This window comes from Schistocerca cancellata, chromosome 3 (assembly GCF_023864275.1).
Source record: "Schistocerca cancellata isolate TAMUIC-IGC-003103 chromosome 3, iqSchCanc2.1, whole genome shotgun sequence".
Lineage (NCBI taxonomy): Eukaryota > Metazoa > Arthropoda > Insecta > Orthoptera > Acrididae > Schistocerca > Schistocerca cancellata.
This window is the reverse complement of record NC_064628.1, coordinates 589,800,102-589,821,025: the sequence shown is the minus strand read 5'-3', so window position 1 is coordinate 589,821,025 and position 20,924 is coordinate 589,800,102. Positions and strand designations below refer to the sequence as shown.

At 44.1% G+C, this 20,924-nt stretch overlaps 1 protein-coding gene across 1 annotated transcript in view; it reads right to left on the bottom strand.

Annotated features, from left to right (window-relative positions):
* LOC126176443 (echinoderm microtubule-associated protein-like CG42247) overlaps nucleotides 1-20,924 on the bottom strand; it is a 349,669-nt gene that overhangs the window by 303,426 nt on the left and 25,319 nt on the right. The window contains exon 2 of the mRNA XM_049923600.1: nucleotides 7,998-8,225. Within this exon, the coding sequence (XP_049779557.1) occupies nucleotides 7,998-8,225 (228 nt within the window). The remainder of the gene's footprint in view (nucleotides 1-7,997; nucleotides 8,226-20,924) is intronic.

Genomic DNA, 20,924 nt, shown 5'->3' with positions numbered 1-20,924 from the left:
CACCAGTTGGCGTACTGAAATATGTGTGCCCGCTGGATTCCTAGTCGCCTAATAGACCATAAAGAGCAACGAAGGCCCACCTGCGCGGACTGCTTGCGCGTTGCGAAGCGAATTGTGACAATTGTTTGTCGAATATCATCACAGGCGATGAAACACGGGTTCACCACTTCGAACTGGAAACAAAACGGCAATCCATGGAGTGGTGCGACATCGTTTGTCCTTCGAGGAGTCCGCAGCTCGTGGTCTTGCGGTCGCGTTCTCACTTCCCGACCACGAGGACCCGGGTTCGATTCCCGGCGGGGTCAGGGATTTTCACCTGCCTCGAGATGACTAGGTGTTTGTGTTGGCCTCATCATTTCATCATAATTCATGAAAGTGACGAGTTTGGACTGAGCAAAGGTTGGGAATTCGTCCAGGCGCTCATAACCCCGCAGTTGAGTGCCCCACAAACCAAAACCTCATCATCATCATCCTTCGAGGAAATGGTTCAAAGCCGCACCCTCAGCCGATAACGTCAGCGGCGACGGACTGAAGCGACCCTTCCTCATGGTGTAACGATGAACTCTGATGTGTACTGTCACCCTCAAGAAATTAAAGAAACTTCAGCATGTTCGTCGTCACATAAATGTAAACGAACTTGGTTTTTTCCATGACAACTAACGGCATCACACAAGTCTGCGCAGTCGGGAGGAGCTCACAAAATTTCATTGGCTGTTCTTCCTCATCCACTCTAAAGCCTGCATATCGTGCCTTCCGAATTCCATCTATTTGGCCCTATGAAGGATGAAATCTGCGGGAAGCAGTACGTCGGTAGTGAGGAGGTTATGGTGTAGCAAGACGTTGACTCCGAAGTCGACCAGTAGAGTGGTACTATGCGGGTATACAGGCCCTTCCAGTGGAGTGGTAAGGCCGTCACACTGAACAGAGAGTATGCTGAAAAACAAAGTTTTGTAGCCAGATGAGTGGGGAATAATATGGTGAATTGGAATCATGAATAAAACAAACTTGCTTTCAGAGAAAAATGTGTTCCATTACTTCTTAAATGCTCCTCGTGGATGTAGGATGGATAAATGTCACATGGATAATGTTTACAAACCTGTAAACCGCCGCACAAGACGACCGCATGTGTCTGACAAACGGACGTCGCGCCGCCTCCGCAGAGCCACACGGTTCGAATAACAGTCTGCTGAGTCAGATCGCCGCCGATTTGAACGTGGAGCGTCAGGAACGTGATTCTGTTACGACTGTTCGGAGCGAAATACACCGCATACGCTTCAGTAGCCGTAGATCAACTCGTGTTCCATTGTGGATACTTCGACGCAGATCTCAACTACTGGCACGGGTCCGTGAGTATGATTACTGGGTCATGCAACAATGAATCCCGGTTACAGATGTATCTAGTTGATGGACGTGTGAGGGTATGGCGCATGCCCCATGATGCTATGGATCCCGTGTCAACCAAGTCGTGACTCAGTTGTATCCTGCTGCAGAGATCAGTGGCCAATGAGCAGCGACAGATGCACGCTTTGTGGACATTTTTGCAGTCCATGTGCATCCATTTCTGCTATTCGAGTACCGAGAAGGAACAGCCGTGTTTCAACAGGATAATGTATCTTACCGCTCTTTGGTTGCACGCAGATAGATGATGAACACTACAGTGAATTCATAACCATGGCCTGACCGCCCAGATGAGTCGGTTTTAACCCAGTCGATCATTCATGGGATGTTGTTGATACCCGTGCATGCTCTGTCAACCCAGTGCCAACTATTCAAGAGCCATTGTAGGTAAGACTGCAAGATGTGTGAATCAGTATCCCTCCATAAGGGTTCTAACGCTTTGTAGAAGTGGTTAGCACACTGGACTTGCATTCGGGGGGACGACGGTTCAAACCCGTCTCCGGCCATCCTGATTTAGGTTTTCCGTGATTTCCCTAAATCGTTTCAGGCAAATGCCGGGATAGTTCCTTTGAAAGAGCACGACCGATTTCCTTCGCAAACCTTCCCTAATCCGAGCTTGTCCTCCGTCTCTAATGACCTCGTTGTCGACGGGACGTTAAACACTGATCTCCTCCCCCTCCGTCTCGTAGAATCCATGAAGTGTTGCTTCGGTTTTAATGGCTCAACAAGGAGAAACACAATATTCACTTCACAATCAGTATCTTCCCATGACGTTTGGTCACTCAGTGCAAATTGCGTGTGATTTTTTAGTGGGTAATAACGTAGATGTAATCTGCACACAAAAAACTTACAAACTCGTATGACATACAAACCACTGCGTAATGTCTGCTACTATTTACTTATCTATTCGTTCGGCATTTACAAACGCATTAGGCACATTAAATGCTTAGTGCAGTGGTTTAACGGCATTATTATTATACGAGGGCAGTTCAATAAGTAATGCAACGTTTTTTTTTTCTCGGCCAATTTTGGTTGAAAAAACCGTAAATTTCTTGTGGAATATTTTCAAACATTCCCGCTTCGTCTCGTATAGTTTCATTGACTTCCGACAGGTGGCAGCGCTGTACGGAGCTGTTAAAATGGCTTCTGTAACGGATGTGCGTTGCAAACAACAGGCAGTGATCGAATTTCTTTTGGCGGAAAACCAGGGCATCTCAGATATTCATAGGCGCTTGCAGAATGTCTACGGTGATCTGGCCGTGGACAAAAGCACGGTGAGTCGTTGGGCAAAGCGTGTGTCATCATCGCCGCAAGGTCAAGCAAGACTGTCTGATCTCCCGCGTGCGGGCCGGCCGTGCGCAGCTGTGACTCCTGCAATGGCGGAGCGTGCGAACACACTCGTTCGAGATGATCGACGGATCACCATCAAACAACTCATTGCTCAACTTGACATCTCTGTTGGTAGTGCTGCCACAATTGTTCACCAGTTGGGATATTCAAAGGTTTGTTCCCGCTGGGTCCCTCGTTGTCTAACCGAACACCATAACGAGCAAAGGAGAACCATCTGTGCGGAATTGCTTGCTCGTCATGTGGCTGAGGGTGACAATTTCTTGTCAAAGATTGTTACAGGCGATGAAGCATGGGTTCATCACTTCGAACCTGAAACAAAACGACAATCAATGGAGTGGCGCCACACCCACTCCCCTACCAAGAAAAAGTTTAAAGCCATACCCTCAGCCGGTAAAGTCATGGTTACAGTCTTCTGGGACGCTGCAGGGGTTATTCTGTTCGATGTCCTTCCCCATGGTCAAACGATCAACTTTGAAGTGTATTGTGCTACTCTTCAGAAATTGAAGAAACGACTTCAGCGTGTTCGTAGGCACAAAAATCTGAACGAACTTCTCCTTCTTCATGACAACGCAAGACCTCACACAAGTCTTCGCACCCGAGAGGAGCTCACAAAACTTCAGTGGACTGTTCTTCCTCATGCACCCTACAGCCCCGATCTCGCACCGTCGGATTTCCATATGTTTGGCCCAATGAAGGACGTAATCCGTGGGAGGCACTACGCGGATGATGAAGAAGTTATTGATGCAGTACGACGTTGGCCAGTGGAATGGTACCGTGCAGGCATACAGGCCCTCATTTCAAGGTGGCGTAAGGCCGTATCATTGAATGGAGATTACGTTGAAAAATAGTGTTGTGTAGCTAAAAGATTGGGGAATAACTTTGTGTATTTCAATGCTGAATAAAACAACCCCTGCTTCAGAAAAAAAATGTGTTGCATTACTTATTGGACTGCCCTCGTAGCTCTGAACTGAATTACAACATTCTTTAGAAATATACTTATTAGTGGAGATTAACATGGGGTGTTTCCACCCATCACCTTTATGACGGCTTGAACTATGCTGGGTATACTTCCAATGAGGTATCTGAACGCCTACGCAGGAATTACAGCCACTTCTTCCTGAAGAGCTGAAACCAGAAAAGGTAGTGATAGTTGATGCTGTGGTCTGGAGCGAAGTCGACTTTCTAACTCATCGCGAAGGTGTTCCATTCAATTCAAGTTAAAACTCTGCAAAGGCCAGTCTATTAAATGAATTTTATACTTCACAAAGAATTACTTACTTACTTTCCGTGTCCAGAACTAGACCTCAAACTTCCAAAAATCAGCAGCCAATATGGCCTTGTCATTTGCCTCCCATAAGTCATTCATTGTGCATAGCTGGTCTAAATATGGACAGAAGAGCAGGTGTTGAGGATCCTGGACGGACAGAGAGTGTTCTCATTCTCTGTTAGGAAACCCCATTGCTGCAGGTTTGTCTTGCACTTTGGCACTTATACCCTCATACGGTTTAGGGTTCTCCAGACTGTGTATGGTAGGTCTCCACCAGGCGCCAGTTCTTCTCTAACATCTTAATTGGGGTTTCTCAGGTCGATTTCCCACCTTTTCAAACGATTCTCTGCAGCCGACCCTGCCAGGGCTCGGCTGCGTGACAGGAAACTCTTCCTCGAACAAAGCCGCCAGTCAGCAGGCTGGTGTCCATATAACAGGTGACGCATGTCCTCTTCTTGCTTGGTTTTTTCGGCTTCGGCAGCGATGTCACGTCGAATGTTGGGCGGTGCGATCCCCATGATTAGTACATCTTGAGCACTGGGGTTGGCCACAAGCATCCGGTAACAATTAGAATTGCCTCTCTCATACTGCTTTATGAAAGGGTGCACTGTCATGCTGATACCAACGATCACCACTTCCGCGCTACACAATGCTGTAAAATGTGTGCGTAGCCTTCCGCATTCAGCGTTTTTTAAGCGCAGTAAGGGAGCACAGCCTAACCACGAAAAGCATCTCCATGACATTACATCACCTCCTCCATACTTCACGTTTATGAGCATTGTGTCCTTCAGTTGGACGTCCACTTTTGTTAGGTGTGATTCTTCAGTCGAACTGTTGTTGTGGTCTTCAGTCCAGAGACTGGTTTGATGCAGCTCTCCATGCTACTCTATCCTGTGCAAGATTCTGCATCTCCAAGTAACTACTGCAGTCTACATCCTTCTGAATCTGCTTAGTGTATTCATCTCTTGGTCTCCCTCTACGATTTTTATCCTCCACGCTGCCCTCCAATACTAAATATGTAATCCCTTGATGTCTCAGAACATGTCTTACCAGCTGATCCCTTCTTCTAGTCAAGTTGTGCCACAAATTCCTCTTCTCCCCAATTCTATTCAATACCTCCTCATTAGTTATGTGATCTACCCATCTAATCTTCAGCATTCTTCTGTAGCACCACATTTCGAAAGCTTCTATTCTCTTTTTGTCTAGACTATTTATCGTCCACGTTTCACTTCCATACATGGCTACACTCCATACAAATACTTTAAGAAAGGACTTCCTGACACTTAAATCTATATTCGATGTTAACAAATTTCTCTTCTTCAGAAACGCTTTCCTTCCCATTGCCAGTCTACATTTTATACCCTCTCTACTTCGACCATCATCAGTTATTTTACTCCCCAAATAGCAAAACTCATTTACCACTTTAAGTATCTCATTTCCTAATCTAATTTCCTCAGCATCACCTGATTTAATTCGACTACATTCCATTATCCTCGTTTTGATTTTGTTAATGTTCATCTTATATCCATTCCGTTCAACTGCTCTCCCAGGTCGTTTGCTGTCTCTGACAGAAGTACAGTGTCATCGGCAAACCTAGAAGTTTTCGTATCTTCTCCATGGATTTCAATTCCTAATCCAAATTTTTCTTTTGTTTCGTTCACTGCTTGTTCAATATACAGATTGAATAACATCGGGGGTAGGCTACAACCCTGTTTCACTCCCTTCTCAATCACTGCTTCCGTGCCGCTCGACTCTTATAACTACCATCTGGTTTCTGTACAAATTGTAAATAGCCTTTTGCTCCCTGCATTTTACCTCTGCCACCTAAGTCTACAAATTCTGTAAACGTAGGTTTGCCTTTCCTTAACCTATCTTCCATGAGAATTTGTAGGGTCAATATTGCCTCACGTGTTCCTACATTTCTCCAGAATCCAAATTGATCTTCCCCGAGGTCCACTTCTACCAGTTTTTCCATTCTTCTGTAAAGGATTCGTGTTAGTATTTTGCAACAGCGACTTATTAAACTGATGTTTGGTAATTTTCACTCCTGTCAGTACCTGTGATCTTTGGAATTGGAATTATTATATTCTTCTACAAGTCTGAGGGTATTTCGCCTGTCTCATACATCTTGCTCGCCAGATGGTAGAGAGTTTTGTCAGGCCTGGCTCTCCCAAGGCTATCAGTCGGACTAGTGAACAATATTCAGCCTCGCTATAGACAAGGCCTAGCGCTAAGGCCCTCAGAGTGGTCGCTCCACAACCCCACGTCGTTCCAGCCGGTTTCGACAGGATAGCATTGCGTGGCTTTTGTTTCTGTTTTGTAGCTTTACATGTGGGTTTCACATAAAAGTGCGACCTAACTTTATTCACAAGCATTCAGACTTATTCTCATGCCTCCCGGTCCATGCGAAGGCAAACAGAGGAAGGTATACAGCGACATGGAACGATGCATTGAGTTGACTCGATGGTTACTGCATTAGAGGGCTATTGGTTCGACGGTAAAGTTCTAGTGTCAATTTCTCATCCTCTGATCATGACTCAGGATCTCTTGGCTTACACGAAGGTGCTCAGCTGTGAGCTGTGTCGAGTGTGTTATTTCAACGAGACCACAGTACTGTATAAAAGTTAAACGCGTCAAAAATGGGAACCTTTCGTGTAATAGGGTGCCAGAAAGGTTACATAACGAGCTAAAACTTAAACATTTAGAATACGACAGGTATCAAAACACGTAATTACACTAACGGAAAAAAATCGCAACACCAAAAAATAATTTATTAGAATAATGAAATGTCGGGAATACATTTGTCTAGCTGACATATTTAAGTGAGTAGCATTGCAAGGTCACAGGCTAATGTAAGCGGGCAAATGTGACATGTGTAGCCGGCCGTAGTGGCCGAGCAGTTATAGGCGCTACAGTCTAGAGCCGCGCGACCGCTACGGTCGCAGGTTCGAATCCTACCTCGGGCATGGATGTGTGTGTTATCCTTAGGTTAGTTAGGTTTAAGTAGTTCTAAGTTCTAGGGGACTGATGACCTCAGTAGTTAAGTCGCATAGTGCACAGAGCCATTTTTTTACATGTGAAATGCTGGTACATTAATAACCGGTATAACCGTCATAATATTGAATGCAAGCATGGAAATAAGCGTGCATTTTGTTGTATAGGTGCCGGATTCGTGGTGTCCTTCATCGGTCGAGACAGGGACGGTTAATGCTGGTTGTGGATGGCGCTGGGGTTGTCGTTCGATGACATCTCATATACCCTCGATTGGAGACAGATCTGGTGATCGAGCAGGCCATGACAACATGTCGACACTCTGCAGAGCATGTTGGGTTACAATAGCGCTATGTGGGCGAGCAATATCTGGTTTGAAAGCACCCCTTGGAATGCTATCCGTGAATGGCAGCTCAACAGGTCGAATCACCACTGACGTATAAATTTGCAGTCAGGATGCGTAGGATAACCACGAGGGGCCTCCTACTCTCATACGAAACTGCACCACAGATCATAACTCCAGAATGTGTAGCACGCAGACAGGTTGGTTGCAGGCCTTCAACTGGTGTCGCTCTAATCAACACTCTGCCATCACTGACACTGAGGCAGAACCAGCTTTCATCAGGGCACAAAACAGATCTTCATCCTACCCTCCAAACAGCTCTCACCTGAGACCACTGATTTCGCAAATGGCGGCGGTGGTTTGAGATCAGAGGGATGCAGGCTACAAGGCGTCTGGCTTGGAGCTGTCCTTCAAGTAATCGATTTGTAACAGTTCGTTGTGTCATTGTGATGCCAAATGCTGATCAAATTGCGGCTGCAGACGCGGGGGATATGAATACCACTAACTGGCATATGTGTTTATCGGAAACACACAAGGCCAACGAAAAAGTGTTGTTCCATAAATCCGTTCAATCTCCGTCACGAGTTTACTGGTCAGATCGACGAGTGGCTACAAGTCTCTTCCAGCTCGCATGCGACAGAGACTGACCTGCACGGTGTGGTCCATGCTGTTGACGATGCGGATGACGCGGCCGGAGGAGGGCTTGCCGTTGCTGTTGGTGGCGGGGGTGGGCACGTCCCCGTCGGCGAGGCTGGCCTTGCGGCTGAGCGGCTGCGCCGGCTTGCTGGCCCAGCCGCCCCCGCCGCCGCCGCCACCGGGGCCCGGGCCGTTGCTCGCCGCGTACCACGCCGCGCTCTTCTTGCCGTAGCTCGCCGACTGCACACAAGACACAAACGAGGCGCTGTCAGCAACACCAGGCCCCACATAATTAAACTGTCTTAACTGCGAATTCGGCGGAAGCAACACAACTGCGACGCCTGTCTGAACCAACAGCGAAATGGAAAGACCATAAGGGTGTTTGGTCAGACAAATATAGGGTAATATCAACAGGAGCAGAAAAAGCTGTTACGGGAGTAGGATTCTTTATCAACACGGAAGTAAGGCAGAATGTGTTACTGTCAAACGTCATAAACTGACCACAGATGGATCATAAAAACAGGAAGAGGGTGTACTGGACTGCGGAAAAGAAAGCAAAAAAAAGCACAATCAACGGTGCAGGAACAACAAGTTCAATATAGAGCTACCTATATCAACAAAGGCGCCGTAAGCGATCATGGTGTTCAAATGGTTCAAATGGCTCTGAGCACTATGGGACTTAACGTCTGTGGTCATCAGTCCCCTAGAACTTAGAACTACTTAAACCTAACTAAGCTAAGGACATCACGCACATCCATGCCCGAGGCAGGATTCGAACCTGCGACCGTAGCGGTCACGCGGTTCCAGACTGAAGCGCCTAGAACCGCACGGCCACACCGGCCGGCTCATGGTGTTGGAGTACAAAGCCGGCGATCCGTGTTCAAACCTCGCTCGTGCCAATTTTTCCCCTCTTTTCGCTTTATTCAAATTTGTATCTGTGTCGTGGCGTAACGTCAGTTTGCAACAGCGAGGTGTAAGGGTGGGACCTATAATAACAGTTAATTCTGCACAGTTACTCTATTAGAAGCCGAAAGGAAGTGGTTTTCGAATGGGAACCGCAGACGTTTGATGACAAGGAGGCAATCAGAAAGTACGTCTGGTGTGTCATACACAGCATTAGCAACAGTACGTGTGCCGTATGATGGGAATCACTTATCGACGCACCTAATCTGTACGACTGATAACTGCGTGAGATATGCATCTCTGTCCGATATAGACATTCGTATGAATGTGAATGTCATCACTTCTAAGGAAATGATGAAAACATAATACTGTCACATAAGCTGCAACAAATGAACGTTTTTGAAGTTGCTTCCGTTTTGCAAGCCTTAAGACTTGAATTTCATTGTTGTAACACAGTTCACACCCGCTTATTTGTTGTTTTCATTTCTGTGAGAGATCTCACTATTCATCACATTTACTTGCGACGTTAATATATTCTTACCACATGACTTATTCTATAACCAATGTATAGTATGACAACCGCCAAGACTACAGAAAGAGAACAAATGTTTCAATGACCGGATGGACAGTTCATAATGTTGTCGAAAAAAAATGGCACAAGAGACTTTTTAACACGGCTAGCCCACTTTGCGTCTAACAATATAATAATTCCAATTCCAAAGAAAGCAGGTGTTGACAGATGTGAAAATTACCGAACTATCAGTTTAATAAGTCACGGCTGCAAAATACTTACGCGAATTCTTTACAGACGAATGGAAAAACTGGTAGAAGCCGACCTCAGGGAAGATAGGATTGGATTCCGCAGAAATATTTGAACACGTGAGGCAATACTGACCCTACGACTTATCTTAGAAGATAGATTAAGGAAAGGCAAACCTACGTTCCTAGCATTTGTAGACTTAGAGAAAGCTTTTGACAATGTTGACTGGAATACTCTCTTTCAAATTCTGAAGGTGTCAGGGGTAAAATACAGGGAGCTAAGGGCTATTTACAATTTGTACAGAAACCAGATGGCAGTTATAAGAGTCGAGGGGCACGAAAGGGAAGCAGTGGTTGGGAAGGGAGTGAGACAGGGTTGTAGCCTCTCCCCAATGTTATTCAATCTGTATATTGAGTAAGCAGTAAAGGAAACAAAGGAAAAATTCGGGGTAGGTATTAAAATCCATGGAGAAGAAATAAAAACTTTGAGGTTCGCCGATGACATTGTAATTCTGTCAGACACAGCAAAGGACTTGGAAGAGCAGTTGAATGGAATGGACAGTGTCTTGAAAGGAGGGTATAAGATGAACATCAACAAAAGCAAAACGAAGATAATGGAATGTAGTCGAATTAAATCGAATCATGCTGAGGGAATTAGATTAGGAAATGAGACACTTAAAGTAGTGAAGGAGTTTTGCTATTTGCGGAGCAAAATAACTGATGATGGTCGAAGTAGAGAGGATATAAAATGTAGACTGGCGATGGCAAGGAAAGCGTTTCTGAAGAAGAGAAATTTTTTGCCATCGAGTATAGATTTATGTGTCAGGAAGTCGTTCCTGAAAGTTTTTGTATGGATTGCAGCCATGTATGGAAGTGAAACGTGGACAATAAATAGTTTGGACAAGAAGAGAATAGAAGCTTTCGAAATGTGGTGCTACAGGAGAATGCTGAAGATTAGATGGGTAGATCACATAACTAATGAGGAGGTATTGAATAGAATTGGGGAGAAGAGGAGTTTGTGGCACAACTTGAATAGAAGAAGGGATCGGTTGGTAGGGCATGTTCTGAGGCATCAAGGGATCACCAATTTAGTATTTGAGGGCAGCGTGGATGGTAAAAAACGTAGAGGGAGACCTAGAGATGAATACGCTAAGCAGATTCAGAAGGATGTAGGCTGCAGTATGTACTGGGAGATGAAGCAGCTTGCACAGGATAGAGTAGCATGGAGAGCTGCAACAAACCAGTCTCAGGACTGAAGACCACAACAACAACAACTACTAATCTGTGGGGAGGGGGGGGATGCGATGGAGAGTTACCCTTGTGAGCAGAATCGGCAGTAAACCAATGCCAACAGCACTGGTTCAGGTATACATGCCGACGTCACAAGGAGAAAATGAGGAGATCAAGTATACGAGGATACTGAACGGGTAAGTCAGTATATAAATGGACATCATAATCTAAAAATGCTGGGGAGCTAGAACGCCTTAGTAAGGGAAAGAATAGGTGAAAAAAATATTTGTATGTCATTGTCTTTGTTATGAGGCGATTGTAATTAGTTATTTAGCTTGATTTTAGCAACAATGTTGTTTTGTTGAAATGTAATGAGTTCCCTCCAACAATAGTACATGTAAGTTCGCCAGTAATTCGCTTAATGTCATTCTGCGTCAACGTAGTGTGGCATATAGTAAAGTTCTTTATTATTTGTTTTCAGTTCACTGTGTGTTCTCGAAGTTGACACTTTTTCGTGAAATATGGCTTCCCGATAAACCATGTGCACTCTTTGTTTTCCTCTGCTCGTTTGAGACTACATCGTGTTCAGCTTTGATTCTTCTGTTATTTTCTGTGTACATGAGACGAAACATCCGGGTGCTGACAGTTTAGGACGCTGTACATACATCTTTAAAGTTCGTTGTTGAACAAGTTTTTACATTCGTAAGTGTCCCCAATTTCCTTCATTTATGATAACGAAGGCAGATCTCGGTGACTGTCTGTTAAATTACTTGAAGTACAACAACCATCCACTTTTTACAGAATTTTATTAATGCGAAAATTCGTGTCGTATTTTTAAACCAACTTCATTTGGCGTAATACGTTTACATTTTCATCAATACTATGTTTTTTATCGAGTTCATTTTGAACACTGAATATGCCTGTCATTCCGTAACTTGTAGTTCCTTGTTTCGTATTGATATAAATAACACACACACACACACTTTTAGCTTTACTGATGCACTGATATAGCGTAGAATTCGCAATGCTAGTAGTTTTTGTACTTTTAAGTTGGTTGATGCACATAAAGTCAGCCATCATGGTTTTGCATCTTCACCCATAAACGTTAATGTTTAACGTCAAATATCCATCACATTAACTCTTCTGTCAAGTAATCAGACGTTCAGAACTCTTTTATACAGAGGAGTTCTATTCTTTAAAGAATCGGATGTTGGGTTACTATTACGGAAGAGCAGACGAAGAGCGACGCTTTTTGTCACGGTTTCGTTTAGTAAATGAGGAAACGTGGAGTAGATGCTCATCAAAGTCGAGGTGATGTCAGTGGCAAAACATTGGACTCGTATTCTGTAGGGTAACGGTTGAAATGTCAATTAGGCCATCCATATTTACGAGGGCATGCTGAGAAGTAATGCCTGCGAATTTTTTGTGTGGAAACTCTTAAAGACTTAAGTAAAACAACGTTATTGAATCTCTACAGCTTTATTCTGGTGTCTCCATATTTATTTCTCAACATAGTTACCCTTGCGACGAACACATTTCTCCCAACGAGAGACTAATTTGTTGATGCCTTCACTGTACAATGTTTGACTTCGTTGACAGAACCACAACTTCAAATCCGGATGGTGACAAGTCAAACTGTAATGAGGATAATCGGTGACAGTAAACTCAAGGTGTCGCATTGTTGCAGATGTAGCAGCGCTCATGTGCGATCTGGTACTATTAGGCTGAAGGGGGAGGGTGCTCCCTCCATATGTGGACGAAATCTTTGAAGTCGAAACTCGATTACAGCACGCTGTTTCTCACCCACCGACACAGTTACGTTATACGCCGCCATGTTACACGCCGCAGTTCGGAGCCCCTCTGGCAGCAGTGAGCTATAAATACCGGGTGATCAAAGAGTCTGTATAAATTTGAAAACTGAATAAATCACTGAATAATGTAGATAGAGAGGTACAAATTGACACACATGCTTAGAATGACATGGGGTTTTATTAGAACCAAAGAAATACAGAAGTTCACAAAATGTCCGACAGATGGCACCTGATCTGATCAGAATAGCAATAATTAGCATAACAAAGTAAGACAAAACAAAGATGATGATCTTTACAGGAAATGCTCAATATGTCCCCCATCATTCCTCAACAATAGCTGTAGTCGAGGAATGTGAACAGCACTGTAAAGCATGTCCGGAGTTATGGTGAGCCATTGGCGTTGGATGTTGTCTTTCAGCATCCCTAGAGATATCGGTCGATCACAATACACTTGCGACTTCAGGTAGACCCAAATCCAATAATCGCACGGACTGAGGTCTGGGGACCTGGGACGCCAAGCATGACGAAAGTGGCAGCTGAGCACACGATCATCACCAAACGACGCGTGCAAGAGATCTTTCACGCATCTAGCAATTTTTTTTCGGTTCTAATAAAACCCCATATCATTCCAAGCATGTGTGTCAATTTTTACCTCTCTATCTACATTATTCCGTGGTTTATTAAGGTTTCAAATTTATACTGACTTTTTGATCACCCGATATGTGGACATGAAGAATAAAGATGTAGAATAATAATAACGTTTGTTTTATTTAAAGAGCTTGAAGAGTTTTCACATAAATTCAGTGGCGTTAGCTCCCAGCACGCCCTGACAGCATTCCCACGATATCACTAAACCCTTAAAGCATATGCCAGGTTGGTTCCATCGATAGGGCACTAACGATTTACTTCCCCGGCCTTCGCCTATCGTAGTTCCTTTTGCCAATGACGTTCTCATCGGCCGAAAGCTTAACCGTAATCTTGCTTTTTCTGGTAGCAGAGGCTACAAGAGAGGCCCTTGTGCGTCACGGTGAGGACTATAAAACGGCTCATCGACAGTCGTTCTTCTTGCCTACCAGTCGTGAACGAAACTGGAAGAAAGCGGAAAGGAGAATTGCATTTGGTTCCTTTATTCCGCTCTTTGATCACAAACACTGTCCTTAGGTTATCGATTTCGGACAGTGATGATCATCTTCAGATCCTTCTAAAACACAGTGCTGATATAATTAAGCGAAAATGTCAAGAGATAAAAACAACATTAGCTTTCATGACGATGCCACTCTCGTTTTATTCTATCAGAATATGTTTTAAACAGATCTTAAGACATTCACCATTGACCTAAATAGATAGTCTGCGGACACTTGTTGTGTTTATAGGCTGCAATAAAAGAAACAAATTCTACACTTTACGGAATATTTTACTTTATTTTTTTTTCGTGACTATGTCACAACTTGGTAACGGAAAATGATTGCGGTACCAGAAGTACCTTCTTCCAAGCGGAATGTAAATTGAGATGTAAGCGTGTGTTGACAGCATGAGAGAGATAATTGTTACGACCTATGAGAGGAGACACGGAAAAAATGTTTTATTTTACGGCCAATTTCGATATTTTTTTAGCCAATTTCGATGTTTTTTCTGTCAGTTGTGGTGTTTCTTTTACTAAATTTGGCGTTATTTTTGTCAGTTTTGGTATTATTTTCCGATCTCTTATTTCTGATGTAGCACATGTACCATACTTTTGTCTTATTTGATTGTTCTTCAGTGATTCTGAAAATAAATTGATCCCATCAATTACATTATATTTATTGACGCCACATTATTCAATATATCACTTACATTAAATCTATTATATCTAATAAATTAAAGAAGAGTTTTCCTAAAGAAGCACTGTCCTAAATTCAAAGTTCTCATCCGAGACATTGTGCCGCCATTCCATCAACACTTCGTTATAGTGTAAAACGAGCTGCCTGTAGTCCAAAACTGAATACTGAAGACAAACTGCGTTCTTCATGACATCAGACTTTTAACTATGTTCGTATATCATTCATCCTGTTGGCTTGAAAAGATGCTTTCCCATTAGATTATAAAGGTAATTGCAACTCTTCAGGAAATCTTACACTCGTCATTCTACTAGGTACATGGTGACTCTTCGCCATGGCAGCGTTAAGAAAGTTCACTATCATCACATGGTTGAAACAAGAACTTAGAGCTGTGAACGCAGATTACATGGGTCTGAGGCCATACGAGTTTTTAGCCTGGTTTGATCTTGCAAACTAATGCTTTTAATGTTTTCTTCACCTTTGCCTCAAGTACTCGCCCCTCCGAATTTCTCAAAACCTTGAGCTTTTCGTCACCTAAGATTTACTTTTCCATAATAATGCGTCAATCTTTACTATTTTGGAATACAGGTAATGTTTTTAGCCGCAATATGACGTTTCCTGGCATTTTTTCGTAACAAATCGTACATTATTTGGCGAATCTCTGATGCACTGCCTCAGTTAAATAATAAAATTTTTATCGCAGGCAAGTATAAATACGAAAATTTAGGAAATACGGTACTTCAGTAGCTTCACATATACGTAAATCAGCATGGTGACCCCTCTTTTTGCTTACATCAACCAATCAGAGCACACGGCACTTGCCGCGCGGGATTAGCCGAGCGGTCTTTGGTGCTGCAGTCATGGACTGTGCGGCTGGTCCCGGCGGAGGTTCGACTCCTCCCTCCGGCATGGGTGTGTGTGTATGTCCTTAGGATAATTTAAGTTAATTAATGTGTAAGCTTAGGATCTGATGACCTTAGCAGTTAAGTCCCATAAGATTTCACACACATTTGAACATTTTTGAACACACGGCACTTGATGCCATTCAAATTTTCTATAGCGGTAAAAAATAACACAGACTCTGAGAATCTTTCTTTCGATGTACACTAAAGCGCCGAAGAAACTAGTATAGGCATGCGTACTCAAATATAGAGATAAGTAAAGAGGCAGAATATGGCGCTGCGGTCGGCAAGGTTTATATAAGACGACAATAGTCTGGCGCAGTTGTTAGATCGGTTACTGCTGCTACAATAGTAGGTTATCAAGATTTAAGTGAGTTTGAACGTGGTGTTATAGTCTGCACACGAGCGACGGGACACAGCACCTCCGAGGTAGCGATGAAGTGGGGATTTTCCCAAACGACCATTTCACGAGCGTACCGTGAATATCAGGAATCCGGTAAAACATAAAATTTCCGGCATCACTGCGGCCGGAAAAAGATCCTGCTAGAGCACGAACAACGACGACTGAAGAGAATCGTTCAACGTGACAGAAGTGTAACCCTTCCGCATTTTGCTGCAGATTCAATGATGGGCCATCAACAAGTGTCAGCATGCGAACCATTCAACGAAACATCATCGATATGGGCTTTCGGAGCCGAAGGCCCACTCCTGTTCCCTTCATGACCGCACGACACAAAGCTTTACGCCTCACCTGGGCTCGTCGACACCGACATTGGACTGTTGATAACCGTGAACATGTTGTCTGGTAGAACGAGTCACTTTTCACACAGTATCGAGCGGATAGACGTGTACGGATATGGAGAGAACGTCATGAATGCATGGACCCCACGTGTCAGCAAGGGACTGTTCAAGCTGGTGGAGGCTCTGTAATGGTGTGGGTCGTGTGCAGTTGGAGTGAATGGGGCCCCTGATACGTCTGGATACGACTCTGACAGGCGACACATACGTAAGCATCCCGTCCAATCACTTGAATCCATTCATGTCCATTGTGCATTCCGACGCGCAATTCCAGCAGGACAATGCGACACCCCATACATCTAGAATTTGCTACAGAGTGGCTCCAAGAACACTCTTCTGAATTTAAACACTTCCGCTGGCCAAGAAATTCCCCAGACATGAACATTATTGAGCATATCTGGGATGCATTGCAACGTGCCGTTCAGAAGAGATCTCCACTCCCTCGTATACTTACGTATTTATGGAGTGCCCTGCAGGATTCATGGTATCAGTTCCCTGAATCACTACTTCAGACATGAATCAAGTTCATGCCTCGTTGCGTTGCGGCACTTCTGCGTGCTCGCGGGGGCCCTACACGATATTAGGCAGTTGTACCAGTTTCTTTGGCTCTTCGTGTAAAGTCAGTATTATTTTTGGTATTTTGTTAATGAGATTTGTGTTGATGGCGTGGTCTGTTGCTTAGACAGAAGCCTAGGCTACGTTGAAATATGATCAGACTCAATGTTCCTTTTGTCACGTCGGCGGCTGCAACCGTTACTGGAACGGAAATAGTTCGAAGTGCTCCTAGGGTACCTTCGTTTGACCCGTCACATCTAGAGCCATAGTTCTTTGCGCGAGATATCAACTGTGAAAGATTCTCTGTATTGAGAAAAAAGAGGCAAATCCAATTTCAACGTTCAGTAACTATCAATTAGCAATATTAATAGACTGTCGCCCTCACACATGCAACATTTTCAGGGGAGCATGGGAAAATAACAAATTAGCGACATTACGTGAAAACTGCAGTTTTCGCTTTATTTCTCTAAAAGCCATAAATGTCGCGTTATTTTTCGCCTGTGGTTTACCCGAAATTTGCCTGTCCCTACGGGCAAGAAAGGAAACTACGATATTCCAAAAAAATAAGCTCTCCACATCTACAACCCATACCCTTTCCCAACCCCACTCGTGGCTGGTTCGACTTCTTCAGACAATAAGTTCCCTCGCAATATACGGGTCTTTGACTGACAGTGGCATTACATTAACGTACATACTCCTCAAGCCACTGCACGGTCCGTGGAGGAGGGTGCCCTGTACCACTACTAATAATTTTCTTTCCTGTTCCACTCCCAAACAGACCAAATGAAAAATGACAGTCTAAATACCTCTCTATATGTTCTATTTTCTCCTATCTTGTCTTCGTGGTCCATACGCAAAATGTATGTTGCCGGTAGTACTATAGTTCTGTATTCAGCTTAAAATTCCAGTTCTCTAAATTTTCAGAATAATGTTTCTTCCCTGCTGTGTTTGCGAAACATCTCTGCGTGTGGGTCGGTCAACCGGAAACAAATATAGCAGGCTTCCACTGAACTACTGCAATGTCTTCCTTTAATCCGACCTGGTGCGGATCCCAAACACTCGAGCTGTACTCAATGATAGGTCGTACTAGCGTTAAATATGCGGTCTCTATTGGAGATGAACCGCTCTTTCCCAAAATTCTTCCCATAGACCGAAGTCGACCATTCGCCTTTCCTCCCACAATCCTCACAAGCTCGTACCATTTCATATTATTTTGCTTCGTTACGGCCAGATATTTGAACGTCTTGGCTGTCTCAAGCGGGGCACTACTAATACTGAATGCGAAGACCACGTGTTTATTTTTCCTATTCTTCTGCATTAACTTACGTTTTTCTACATGTAGAGTATTGTATCCTCCTGCAGTCACTCAACTCCGACACCTTCCCGTACACCACAGTATCAGCAGCCAACAACCACAGATTGCTGCTCATCCTGTCCGCCAACCCATTTATACACTACTGGCCATTAAAATTGCTACACCACGAAGATGACGTGCTACAGACGCGAAATCTAACCGACAGGAAGAAGATGCTGTGATATGCAAATGATTAGCTTTTCAGAGCATTCACATAAGGTTGGGGCCGGTGGCGACACCTACAACGTGCTGACTTGGGGAAAGCTTCCAACCGATTTATCATACACAAACAGCAGTTGACCGGTGTTGCCTGGTGAAACGTTGTTGTGACGCCTCGTGCAAGGAGGAGAAATACGTACCATCACGTTTCCGACTTTGATAAAGGTCAGATTGTAGCCTATCGCGATTGCGGTTTATCGTATCGCGACATTGCTGCTCGCGTTGGTCGAGATACAATGACTGTTAGCGGAATATGGAATCGGTGCGCTCAGGAGGGTAATACGGAACGCCGTGCTGGATCCCAACGGCCTCGTATCACTAGCAGTCGAGATGACAGGCATCTTATCCACATGGCTGTAACGGATCGTGCAGCCACGTCTCGATCCCTGAGTCAACAGATGGGGACATTTGCAAGACAACAAACATTTGCAGGAACAGTTCGACGACGTTTGCAGCAGCATGGACTATCAGCTCGGAGACCATGGGTGCGGTTACCCTTGACTCTGCATCACACACAGGAGCGCCTGCGATGGTGTACTCAACGACGAACCTGGGTGCACGAATGGCAAAACGTCATTTTTTCGGATGAATCCAAGTTCTGTTTACAGCATCATGATGGTCGCATCCGTGTTTGGCGACATCGCGGTGAACGCACATTGGAAGCGTGTATTCGTCATCGCCATACTGGCGTATCACCCGGCATGATGGAATGGGGTGCCCTTGGTTACACGTCTCGGTTACCTCTTGTTCGCATTGACGGCACTTTAAACAGTGGACGTTACATTTCAGATGTGTTACGACCCGTGGCTCTACCCTTCATTCGATCCCTGCGAAACCCTACATTTCTGCAGGATAATGCACGACCGCATGTTGCAGGTCGTGTACGGGCCTTTCTGGATACAGGAAATTTTCGACTGCTGCCCTGGCCAGCACATTCTCCAGATGTCTCACCAATTGAAAACTTCTGGTCAATGGTGGCCGAGCAACTGGCTCGTCACAATGCGCCAGTCACTACTCTTGATGAACTGTGGTGTCATGTTGAAGCTGCATGGGCAATTGTACGTGTACACGCCATCCAAGCTCTGTTTGACTCAATGCCCAGGCGTATCAAGGCCGTTATTACGGCCAGAGGTGGTTGTTCTGGGTACTGATTTCTCAGGATCTATGTACCCAAATTGCGTGAAAATGTAATCATATGTCAGTTCTAATATAATATACTTGTCCAATGAATACCCGTTTATCATCTGCATTTCTTCTTGGTGTAGCAATTTTAATGGCCAGTAGTGTATATATAGAAAATAGTAACGATCCTGTAACATACCCATTGTCTCTGGTGAACACTCACTGTCCAGGACAACGTACTGTATTCTATAAGTAGTCTTGGAGGAATTCACATATCTCATAACCTATTCCGTTAAATGCAAGCTAAGTAAGGGGCCAGTGCCGTAGAGTACTCTTTGTAAAATCGATTCGGGATTTCATCCGGACCTGGCGAGTTATTTGTTTTCAACTCTTTCAGTTGCTCCTCTTCGTCATGGTTGCTTATTACTATGACATCCGTAAGGGACTCGGTGCGATGGTCAAACGACGATATGTGTGTACGATTCTCCTGCATGAACGATTTCTTAAACGTGAAATTTAAAACTTCGGCTTTCGTTTTGCTATCTTCTACTGTCATCCCAGACTCACCAGGCACATACTTGTCCAGACCACAATTTAAAATCTGTTTAAACTTTGCCCATAATTCCTTTACGTCCATCATTCTGGAACTAAATTATGTCAGTTCTTGTGTAAGTGAGACGCTAACGACTGCTTATATTTTATTTCTACCAGAAACACCCTCTTAGCCTTCTTGACTCATTCATTAACTTTCGTAACCATAGTCGCTGTGATGACATCGTAATCATTAATGCCCGCCTCTATAGTGACTTAGTCGATAGGGTCGGCCTATTTGTAGCTACAAGGTCCAAAATATTTCCATTGCGAGAGATCTGGCGAAATAGATACACAAGAAAGCGTCCTAGTCTATATTCGGTAGGTTAAATTCGCTTGATCTGGGTATTTACGCGCTACTGACAATTAACTTGGTTTCACCTATACTTGTTATACACGACCAGATAAATTCAGCGTCACATTATGTTTCAGCCTCAATAGAGACAATATTTTTGTCAACTGCGATCACCACTCCCCCGCTTTTGGCGTCTAATCTGTCATTACGTAGTGGTTGGACGTAGTTTTGAACCAGTCTCCTCCAAAATGCAAAATACACAACGTAACCGCTACGAAACCTTGGTCGGTATACGTTATCAGACAATTTGCGCCAGTTCTGACTTGGATAAATACGACAGGAAAGAAGCAAAGCCAGGAAGTAAAATATTTCTGGTTGCTGTGGTGATGAGAGCGCTTCTCAAGAGTTAAATATAATTTTTTTATGCTTATCGTGACTTTCCATCTGTAATAAAGTCGAGATAAAGTGCGTGCCTAGCGATGAGAACATCGCAATGATGTCCCCTTCTCAGGTGTCAAAGCGTTCATTCAGTGCAAATTAAAAATGGAGTGGAAGTCTTTTCTTCAACAGTACATTTAGCTTT